At 37.0% G+C, this 12168-nt stretch overlaps 2 protein-coding genes across 19 annotated transcripts in view; both read left to right on the top strand.

Moving 5' to 3' along the window:
- Nucleotides 1–8228, top strand: part of zuc (Mitochondrial cardiolipin hydrolase zuc) — a 201918-nt gene extending 193690 nt beyond the window's left edge. For 17 of the 18 annotated variants that reach the window (XM_067785760.1, XM_067785758.1, XM_067785756.1 and 14 more), the window contains exon 5: nucleotides 8091–8228. The gene's annotated coding sequence lies outside the window, so the exon portion shown is untranslated. The remainder of the gene's footprint in view (nucleotides 1–8090) is intronic. The other variant, XR_010953213.1, reaches the window with a different exon arrangement.
- Nucleotides 8229–8284: 56 nt separating this feature from the next.
- Nucleotides 8285–12168, top strand: part of Myc — a 148186-nt gene continuing 144302 nt past the window's right edge. The window contains exon 1 of the mRNA XM_067785733.1: nucleotides 8285–8422. Coding sequence (XP_067641834.1) covers nucleotides 8335–8422 — 88 coding nt within the window. The 5' untranslated portion in view covers nucleotides 8285–8334. The remainder of the gene's footprint in view (nucleotides 8423–12168) is intronic.

The following is a 12168-nucleotide window of genomic DNA, read 5'->3' as shown; positions in this document are numbered from 1 at the left end:
TCTGCATACGTCTCGTTTATCACATGTGACTAATCTGGTTTCAGGAAAAAGCAGAACTTAAGAGTAATATAGATGATTCAAATAAACATATTTATATACCTATTTTGTGAATGACATAAGAACGTTTTGTGTGAATCGTATTTTTGGAATTTACCTATTATATAAGATTGAGATATATATATGTACATATATATCAATATTTATCAGTCACTTTCATTGCGTTGTGAAATTCCCGGTCGTAAACAACCCATTTGTTTGTAAGTATTGCATTAATGTGAAATATAAGAAATTGTGAGCCATTTTAAGACCCCTTGGTTACCTCCTTTAACCCCACTTTCATACCGACAATCACAACAAATTCAGTTTTGAGCGCTACTACAAAAAGTTTGCACTTAATTCCGCGCCACACATTCATTTTTACTCCGCTACTACTAATATATGAAAAAGAAAACAAGAAAACAAGAATACTCGTATTTTATTACTTATGCGTACTCTCGAAATGTGCAAAAATACGACACGTCAATGAAAACCGGCCGGCAGGTTTCCACACCACCCCACACTCCCATTCATTGAGAACACAAAGGTGCCAAATAAGCTTGTATGCCTGAGCGTCTGTATGTAAATTTTATTGCGGTATTTACACAAAAGAGAGTAAAGCGAGAGCTTTTAGCACGTTTGTTTGTTTGTTATTGCTGTTGTTATAGGCATGTGTTTCTTCATTGTTTTATTTTTTTTTCTGTCAGTGACTGTACTTGTGAATCCAAACAAACCTACGTATGTATGTATGCGAAATCATTTTTTTTCTGCTAAGATGGTTTTTGACATTATTGCTACTTAACCCGTACAGTTGATTTGTGACAATATGGCACAGTGCTATTTTGTGAAATATTTCTAAAGTTAGATTGTTAAGGTCAAAATTATTTAACTGCGCTTCATACACATATTTTATTGTTCTATATGCCACTGTCTTGGGATATTCGCGACACATAAACCTTTTTTTTCAAGATGCATAGTTAGGCCCCTGTGACATCAATGTTCTAGAAAGAAAGAGAGGGGGGCCTCGTAAATCTTGTAGGTAAAAGTCTCTTATAAGAATTTTTTCTGAAGACGACCACGAAAAATTTTGATTGGGAGCATACACCTGGAATGCACGGTTCCTTTAGAGGAAAGGTATTTCTGCCTGCTTGGCTGAACAAACAGAGACATCACATATAGGGCCAAGAGGAAAGAGTTATGACTAGTTGCAAGAAATGATGCCAAAATCATGCTCCGACGGAAGTCCAAGTGGCAAATCATATTAAAAAGTACCAACCAGCTGATTTCAAGCCATCCCCGGTTCCCTGTTGCTCTATGGTAACGCCGAACGGCGTGGGTACGAATAATTTCAGATTCCGATAATTCTAGCAGAAATTCTGAAATAATGGCGACCTGGTTACCAGTAGAGCTGGATTCGATTTTTTGGAGAATCGATTCTCAAAAAAAAAAAAAATCGATTTAACCGATTAAATCGAGCTGAAAATAGCTGATTGCTGCTCAATTGTCTACCAAGGTTGTACCGCTAAAACAGCTCGCCAGTTTCTTCTTTCGTTGACTGAGGCTCTTTGGCAATATCAAGGAGTACCACAGGGTTATTAATTTGTTCCTCCCATCGAAGTGAGGTTGATAGTGTATTCGATACCTAAATATCATGCTTTCTGTGTTTTTTCCAGATATTCCAATTTTGTGCGCAGACATTTCTTCATTTAGTTCCGCCTTCTCTGCAATGTTAGCTTAGAAATTTAAAGGAGAACAACTTTTGGCTATAACCCTCTATTAATCTCGCATCATAGCTGCGGTAGCGAGGGCATGGCCCTTTTCAAGAGAAACGTCATACCGATGAATTATGGTCATCTCCGTCGAACCAGCCGATAGGTCTTGGTATTGGAATTCATGAAAAAGTTTCGGCACAGCAAGTGTTCCTATCGGCATTCGTATATGGAAACAGACGAAGCGGAAGACATCCACCAAGAAGACTTGATCTCCCTTGGTGTTCGCAATTGACGTCAGTTATGTTGAAGCCGTGATAGCTAGGCTGACTTGCGTAACTGCAATGCCAAAATCTCATAGGCGGCTAAGCGCCAATTGTTGTTGATGATAAAATTTCTTAATATTTCTCCTTTTACTCAGAGCCACCATCATAATGGCGTATAGTCATAGTTCATGGCTTTTAAAAAAGTCGACCTTTTTTAAAAATTTTAACACTATTTTATTTAGTCTGTGAATACACGCCAATAAAGCCAAATTTATAAAAAATTACAACAAATATATTTTCGGCACGTTTTTGTCAATAAATATGAAATAGTACAGTTGCTGAAAGATGATCAAAACTTCGAAGGCTAAAAGGCCGAACGATTCTAAAAAGAAAATAGACTATTCATTTCTTAAAAAAAGATCGATTGAATCGATTAAAAATCGAATCGAAATCCAGCTCTAGTGACCAGCATGAGCGTGCTTTTTGTAGGGAGAAAACACTGATTGCGTGAAGCACCACAATCCCTAACGACGTAATAGTCGTTCCGCCACTTGAGTTTGACGAAATGAGAATGACAATATCCAGGCGAAAAATTAACACAAGAAAGGTGACCCCGATAACTGCCACAATTAATGCGTAATCCGCAGCCTTGGTATCGCTTATTGTAACTAGAGTATAATACGAAAGACTGTCGTCCAAAGTCGCCACGGGATTTGCAAGATACGCCGAATTCTGGAGAAGATCTATGAAACCGTAAAGAACTTTGCCAATCAGCATTAACGGCGAAACCAAATTCACTTAGAAATCCAACGTAGTGCCAACAAGTGCTATTTTGTACTGAGTAGGCTGTTGAAAACTCAAGTCACCGCTCATCAAACAAAAATCTTATATAAAAAATTCTCGTGTCACAGTGTTTGTGGTTGAATTCCTTCGAAACGGCTCGACAGATTATCATGAAATTTTGTGAGCATATTGAGTAGGTACGAGAATCGGATAGGATAGATAACACTATGTTTTATACCCCAAATGATAAGGGTGGTCAACCCCTTGATTTTTTTTTAATCTTTCGACGAAATTTTTTGTTTATATTTTTTATGAAAAAGCATTCGAAAATACATTCCACCCTGTGGAATAGAGAAGAAAAACGAGGGAAGGAGAAAGATACTGTGGAAAATATAGAGATAGAGTTAGACGAAGATAGAGAGATAGGAATAGAAAGAGCGAGAGTGAGAAAGAAAGGGAGCTAGAGAGAAAAGAATAGATAGAAAAGATGGAGAGGGAGAAAGAGACGCAGATATAGGAGTGAATAAAAGGGGGAGAGAGGGGGAGGGAGATTAAGACGTAAAAACTTCTTAAAAGCTATGCAGATAGACCAAAGTTAGGGCAGAAGAACGTCTGCCGGGTCTGCTAGTTACACTATAAAATGTTCAGCTCATCTGCTTTGATGTTTGGCCGAAGGTGATGGGATGACCCTTAAAGTATTGGAGATAAAAGATCTGCGAAAGATTTATGGACCTGTCCTCGATACCAATGGCGTGTATCTAAACAGGTTTAACGATGAGCAGTGTGAGCTTTAAGCAAATATGAACATGGTGCAACAAATAAAAACCCTTAGGGCTATTTCTAAATAGCCAGGAAAATCGTTGCCCAGCTTCCTTGGGAAACGTTTTTTAAAACGTTACCGCCGATCACACCGAAGATCCTGGGTTCACGCCCCGGGCAAAGCATCATAAAAATTTTACAAATAATGTTTTTCAATTAGAAGACAATTTTTTTAAGCGGGGTCGCCCCTCGTCAGTGTTTGGCAAGCACTCCGAGTGTATTTCTGCAATGAAAAGCTGTCAGTGAAAACTCATCTGCCGTTCGGAGTCGGCCTAAAACAAGTAGGTGCCGTCCCACCAATTCGTAGGAAAAATTAAAAAGGAGCACAACGCAAATTGGAAGAGAAACTCGGCCTTAAATTTCTTCTGAGGTTATCGCGCCTTATATTTATTTATTTATTTATTCAAGATCGATCAAATATTTTTGGTTCATGGGTCATATGTGTAGATAGGACTATTTTGGTACAAGTCAGGATAATTTCGAGACTTTTCGGGCCAATTGCGAAAAAGTTTCGGAACCACTTCGGGCCGGTTATCGGTATTTATTCGCGACTAATCCTTGTTTTAAGAATAGTGTTAGGTTTATTTCGGGATTATTTCTAGGTATATTTGACAATCATTGTTCAAAAACTAGATTTTTGAGTTAGATGGTTCAAATATGTTTATTTTGAATGAGTTATTAATATGAGTATATATATTTATACTCAGCAGAGCAGAGCTCACAGAGGATATTAATTTTGTTCGCATAACGGTACCCCGTAACGCCATAAACTAATCGAGATAGATACAGACTTCGATACATATACCAAAATGATCTGGGCGGAAAAATAAATTCATATAGCCATGTCCGTCCGTCCGCCCGTCTGTCCGTAAACACGATACGACTTGAGTAAATTTTGAGGTATCTTAATGAAATTTGGTATGTAAGTTTCTGGGCACTCATCTCAGATCGCTATTTAAAATGAACGAAATCGGACTATAACCACGCGCACTTTTTCGATATCGAAAATTTCGAAAATACCGAAAAAGTGCGATAATTCATTACCAAAGTCGGATAAAGCGATGAAACTTGGTAGGTGGGTTGACCCTATGACGCAGAGTTTTGGACAATGGGCGTGGCACCGCCCACTTTTAAAAGAAGGTAATTTAAAAGTTTTGCAAGCTGTAATTTGGCAGTCGTTGAAGATATCATGATGAAATTTGGCAGAAACGTTACTCCTATTACTATATTTGTTCTAAATAAAAATTAGCAAAATCGGGTGACGAACACGCCCACTTTTTAAAAAAAGATTTTTAAGTAAAATTTTAACAAACAAATTTAATATCTTTAGAGTAACTATATAGATAAATTATGTCAACACTCAACTCCAGTAATGATATGGTGCAGCAAAATACAAAAATAAAAGAAAATTTCAAAATGGACGTGGCTCCGCCCTTTTTCATTTAATTTGTCTAGAATACTTTTAATGCCATAAGTCGAACAAACATTTACCAATCCTTGTGAAATTTGGTAAGGGCATAGCTTCTATGGCGATAACTGTTTTCTGTGAAAATGGGTGAAATCGCTTGAAGTCACGCCCAGTTTTTATACACAGTCGACCGTCTGTCCTTCCGCCCGGCCGTTAACACGATAACTTGAGCAAAACTCGATATATGTTTTTCAAAAATTAGTTCACGTACTTTTCTGAACTCACTTTATCTTGGTATTAAAAATGGGCGAAATCCGACTTTGACCACGCCCACGTTTTCGATATCGAAAATTTCAAAAAACGAAAAAATGCTATAATTCTATACCAAATACGAAAAAAGGGATGAAACATGGTGATTGGATTGGGGTTTTGACGCAAAATATAACTTTAGAAAAAATTTTTAAAATGGGTGTGACAGATACCATATTGTTACGAATATTATCAACACTAAGGGGTACTGTCATCTCTAAGCCAATGCTAAGAGTGACTTGTATGCACATCCATGAATCAATCATTATGTATCTACATAAACGAATCAATCATTATGTCTACACATATGTACGTACACGCAGCGGAGAAGAGATGCACGAACACATGCAGAAATCTTATCTGATATGCTCCCAAAAGTATGCAATGGTAATTGTGGAAGTGTCGCTCACAAATACACGCGCATATGAGAAGCTATACACGTGCATCTGTAGTTATAATTATATGGCAGTAACTAAGTAAATTCTGGAAGCGCCTAGAAGATGCAACGAGGAAATCACGGAGTATAAAAGCATCAACAGTAGAGGCGCGAGAGTCAGTTTTGATTAAGCACGCTATCTGTCGAGCAATAGTAGAGTTGTTTATTGTGAAGTACTTTAATAAAGGCCATTTTGCATTATTAAATATTGGAGTTATTTATTCAACAGTTTAGTGATTCGAACTTAGCAGAAGGCTGCAAATAAGAGGATTTGCAGTAAATTCGTTACAATATTAAGTGGAAGAAAATGAAAAAATTCTGCAGGGCGAAATCAAAAGCCCTTGGAATCATGGCAATAATACTGTTCGTGGTATTACATATATAAATAAATTAGCGGTACCCGCAGATGATGTTCTGGGCCATCCCGAAAACACCTTCACATATACAACTAAGGGCCACTCCCTTCTAAAATCCGCATTAAACCTTAATTTCATACTTTATGGCGATATCTCGAAAAGGCCACCAATAGAACTAAGGTCCACTCCCTTTTAAATACTCTTTAATACCTGTCATTTGATACCCATGTCATACAAATACATTCCAGGGTTACGCTAGGTTCATTTTCCTACATGGTGATCTTCCCTTATTTGACAAAGGATGAAGGAAAATCGTTCCAAAACACCTCACCCTTGGTCTACAATTTGCGATATGGAATTAAAAACCACTTATAAACCATCTACGAAACCAACGCAGCAGAGCGCACAAAGTATATTAATTTTGTTCGCAAAACGGTATTCCGCAACTGTATAAACTAATGGAGATAAATTTAGACTTCCATATATCAAAAAAAAAAAAAAACATTCTTGGCATACGGCTAATAATTTCCACCTAATATGACTCTTATCGGACTCATAATTAAGAGCGCTTCGAAAATAGTTCAGGGGTGTTTAAAAAAAAGAAATGAATTCAAATTTAACCAAATTTTCATATTTAAAAAAAAATATTCAAATAAAACGAATTGATAGCTGAAGAAAGATAGCAAAGGCAAGTTGCTCCACTTTTTAGTATTACCATTTGTGTGTATCCATGAAAGAGACAATTTGGTCTCCAAAGCTCTCAGCTGAGTATTTTATTATTTTTTTTTTTTACGGGGGGGCTTAAAAATTCCTCATGCACCATAATTGCTGCAGTCGCAGCAACCGGGTTCGTAGACTAAAAAACAGTCCCGTTTTGGAAACGTCGCCCACCCCGGACCCGCTTTCACATTTCTTCAGGGTGGCGTTCCATATTTATCATTTTTTAAGAGCCTACTGTTGTCGCTGCTTCACGCCATTTGCTCTGAGTGTCGATTTAATCGCCACTGCTTCGCATGCGCATTTTTCTGCGCTCCCTCTCAGCATCCATCAGGCGTGTCATTACTATAAATGCCATTTTGCTCACTGCAGTCCAGCACCTTTCCTGTTGCACATTTGTGATACTAAATTTCTCGTGGTAGGTTCCTCCCCAAAGACTCTATGCAAGGCGAGTCTTTCCTCGTGGAAACGGGGGCAGTGGAACATGACGTGCTCTGCGTTTTCTAACTCCGTGGTATACTTTGGGCAATGAGGATCTTCCTCTATTCTACGCTTCCATAAATACTATTTGAAACCGTCATGTCCACTCATTATCTGCGTGGGATGGTAGTTCAGTTCGCCGTGCTTCCGCTCATTCCATTGAGCTACGTTCCAAACTAGCGTGAAGGTCCAACGCCCTTTACTCGAGGCCTCCCACCGTTCTTGCCACTTAGCTATTGTTTGTGTCCTTGCTCTTTTCTTGGCTTCTTCAGATGGTCGTTCGATATTAGTGTTATGCAGATCGGCCATTTTGCTTGCCAGTAAGTCCACTGGGATTTTCCGGGTTAGAACCAGGATCGCGTCGTCGGATACCGTCCTATAAGCACTTGCTATTCTTAAAGCAGCAAGTGGGTACGCTGCTAATATATATTTTTGATGGGTCCGTTTAGATCCATACCACACTGGTGCTGCGTATAGTATTATTGAGCTGGTTACTGTGGACAATAGCTGACGTGTAACTTCGCTCGGACCACCAATGTTAGGCATTATTCGCATAAGTGCTCCATTAACTTTGGTAAGTCTCAGCTGAGTATGTAATGTTCGATTACACCCGAACTTAGCCTTCCTTACTTGTTTTGTTTTATTTACGATCATTCCCCTTTGGATAAAAATTTAAAAGTGCTCAAATTTCATTTTCAACTATTCTTATTAATAATACTTCATTTACATTAAATTTCTTTCATTTATTGGCATTTTATTTTTTATTTCCAGATCTCTAATCGGTCCAATCATTCCCAAATGAAATCGCTTTAATTCAGTGTTTCAGTGATTAAATTAAATTTGTCTAATATTAGAATAGTTTTACTTTTGTGTTTCAAGTGAATAATTTTAATGAATAGAATTATAATTAATTTTTCAAACGTCTTAATTTTTTTTGTTTGTTTCACAATGTTTGTGTGCTGTTTAAATACTCAAGATTTGCCAAATTGTATTTAATTAATTTTAATATAATTAAATGTGCCTTTCTACTATAATAATATGTAACGACGGATCTTCTCGAGATTCAACGACAAATTGTATATTTATTGACAGCAAATCTCAAGGTAAGTAATTATTATTAAAAAAAAAAAAAGTAATAATAACTTTATTTAGAATCGATAACAAAAATACCTAACCAGTCATTTTTACTCGTCCAGTAAATGTTATTACAACTGTAAAGTATTGTCGAAGGTCTTCCGTAATTTTTGTTTGGCATTGTTCATTGTTGTAACTAGTAGTATTTCCGCATTTAGCGCCTACCTAATAAACAAACATTTATACGATTTTACAATGACAACTTAAGTCAGCTCCTATAATGCAAGTGCGCATTTTATTTTCTGCATACAGTCCAATATCTGGAGACTAACAGAAGTTCATCTAGGTATTGTAATAATAGTTTGGTAATAATATTTCCATGGAGATTGAGGCCAGAGTAGAATAAGAAAAGTCACATATATAGTTAGGTACTTTTAACTTTATCTACAAATTGTCTGGATCTCTAGTTTTTGTGCTGACTACAGACGTTACCTATTAAGATAGATAAGCTCTCGGTGAAAAACGTTACCGGTCTGATGTACACTCGCAAGACTTGCCTACAACTTTCGAGAGGCAAGCCCGTTATTTTTTAAACTCTTCCTATAATACTTTCATGTTGCCCGCTTCAGAACTCGAAGCAGAGTTGGGCCTACTACAATACAGCGGCATCATTTGTACTTCCTTTCTTTGTAATTCAGTCACATCAGAACAGCTGAACAACGTAATGTAGCGTTACAGTAGTACTACTGTAATTTAAAATGCTTGAAACTCCATGCTGCAGCCGAGCAAGAGATGATCGAACAACAACTGACTAAACAACATTGTGAATGATAACTAAGTGTGATATCTTCTGCATAGACGTCAAAATTCCGAAATGATTGGATCACCTGATTTGTAACTGACTATCGCTATCTCATTCTGCATCTCTTTCTATTACCCGCTGAAGATATGCGCCGCCATATTGAACACCCTGTCAAAACGCTAAAAAGTAGCGATATTGAACATCCTGTCAGGCAGTTGACAGATAAGATATCACACTTACTTATCTTGTTTGGTTGATTTTCCGACAGGGTGGATAAATGATGTATATTGGAACGATTTTCCGTCATCCCTTGTCAAAATTGGTTTTGAAACAAACCACTGACGATGGCACAACGCCGAAACCGGTTTGTCTCAAAACCAAATTTGACAAGGGATGACGGAAAATCGTTCCAATATACATTATATCACACTTAGTTATACTGTTTTCACACAGAAACTTAATGATCTCATTTCACCTGCTAATGAAATCGTAAATTTTTTGCTTTCACACAGAAGTAACTGCTCGATTAGTATGAAGGATGAGACAGACAATCATGGCGGAACGATACAAGGTGGGAGCATGGTGACATACCTACAAACAAACAAAATTCCATGTACTTGTAAATTCGATGGACAAATGTCAAAATCGTACTGCGCCGGTAGTAGATGTATCAAATCAAATTAAAAAGGTTATAATCAGCTGTTCGATGCGGCCACCTTGTATCGTTCCGCCATGTAGACAATGACATTTGCTTTGAAAACTAAGAAGCGGAAACGGAAGTGGAAAGCTGCCAACAGAGTTGCATTGTGCTTTTGACTTCATTAGGCATTCGATTAGCTACTAATGAAATAATAATAGATTCGAATTTTGTAGGGAAGATTGAGCTCAATGAGCGTCTTAATGTAGAAAACTGCCTTTATTATTCAATAAGCCGTCTGTGTGAAAACAGTATTATCATTCACAATGCTAAACAACAGTCAATAGCAAGCTCCTACACTATATTAGTCATCAGTGCTATATTATTAGCGAAGTTATATATATGTATGTATAAGTAAAGAGGTTAACAAAATTTGCAATCAGTCTCAGCGAGTCAGCAGGAGCTACTGCTCTCATTGGCCGTATGTCGCCGATCACGGATCATCCCACCACCGTTGCCCTCAACTTCTCTGTCAGTTACATACCAATAACCATAGATGAATGGATTTGCAACTCTTTGTTTCGAGAGAGCGCTGTCAAAATCCACATTTTTTATAACATTTGTCAATGATGCCACTCCAAACAAAAATGAATAGATCTGAATATGGGATTTTTGATATACATTTCAGCGATTTTATAGTTTCACCATTTAATAAAATGATATTCGAAAAATATTCATTTCTTTAAACTGATTTTACAATAATACGACAAGCTAGAGTTAAATATAAACAAATCTAAGTAAAATTTGCATTTTGATTAAATTAATTAGTCAAATATTGTAGCACATTTAACTCACAGTGGAAACCAAATATTCTATTGAAATTTGAGTAAATCGGACCTACGATATAATAGTTAACATGATTTAGTGGATAGGGCTTATCTTACATGTCTGACGTTCCAGGTTCTGTGATCAAAATGGACTGGTTGCATCGGAACTTCATATTTACAAAACCTGTTTTTAGTGATAACTTTTGAATGAGAAATAATATTTACCCTCCGCCTTCGAACTAATAATACTTACACCAAAACAAGTATTTTTATCTTTTTTCCCATAATTTTTTAACGCATTTCTACAGTTGTAGGTCAAACTAAAGTTTACCGAAATTTTTGGCCCGTTTTTCGTTTAAGCTGGCACATTTTTTGTTCTGGCACCCGCCTCAGCTGCCGCGAGGGATTTATCTGTGATTGTTGCCAGCACAAATTTGAAATAAATCCCTCGTGAGAGCGTAAGCAAATGTTTCGTATCAAGTCATCTTTGCCAATAACCCAGGCCACTTCGCTCTCCACTCTTCTTATAAAGAAAACTGCTGTCCTCTTTACGCCTCAAGCCTCGTTTGTGTGTGTGTATTCGAGCTTAGCACATGGGCAAATATTGTGTTTTTATTCGATGAGTGTTTATATGGTTCCTCTACTTGATCCTGGTTTGACTGAGTGCTACCTCGGCTCTAGACAAAACTTCCACCATAAGCTTACAGTCTGGAAGCATCCGCTGGCTATATTTTTCTCTCAAAAGTGAGCTTTATTTATGCTTTTGAAGAAGGGATCCCAAGGCTCTCTGGAAACAGATAATTCTTAATAATTTTTTAATCATTATTACTCTTGAACATGTTGACTTTGACTAGTGATAATAAATAAATGGGACTTTAAAATAGAGGTTCTTGCAATTTTGGAAATGCGCGCAATTTATTTCGAGAGATTTTCTTTCAGGCTCAGATCGTGTTGTTTTGAGCGTATGAAGGTCTAATGTCTAGGGCTATTTTGTAATAACTTGGGATTGTTACGGAATCGTTTTAGGGATCGATTTCAGACAATCTCCCCTCTACTGTGGGATCATCTCAGGATCACATAGTGGTTTGAGAGCGGCATAAAGTATAGATGTAGAAGGAGATGTAGGAAAACTGTAAAAACTGTTTTTCTTTGTTTGCTAAAACGACTTTTAATACCTCCCAAATCACCCAAATTCCAAATCTTAACTTAATCCGGTTATTTAATGTAAAAATCGGCCGATATTCTTAATTTTTTTTTAAGTTATGTAAGTACATTTTCTATTGTCTATTGACTATTTCGAAATAATTTCGAGTGTTTTCTCCAGATATTGCCAAAACCATTACAGGATTATTCCCTGCTCATTTTCGGGATATAGTCGAAACTATTTGGGAATAATTTTCGACCACATCGAGACTCTTTTGGGTTTATTTCCAGAATTTTTTGGTATCAGCTTTTTAAGTCATTATTAATTTTCTATTACAATTGTTTTTGTATGTATGTATGTATTAG

The sequence above is a fragment of the Eurosta solidaginis genome, chromosome 4 (assembly GCF_040869045.1).
Source record: "Eurosta solidaginis isolate ZX-2024a chromosome 4, ASM4086904v1, whole genome shotgun sequence".
In the NCBI taxonomy this organism is placed as follows: domain Eukaryota; kingdom Metazoa; phylum Arthropoda; class Insecta; order Diptera; family Tephritidae; genus Eurosta; species Eurosta solidaginis.
The sequence above is the reverse complement of the archived record's forward strand: the minus strand, read 5'-3'. Positions and strand labels throughout refer to the sequence as shown.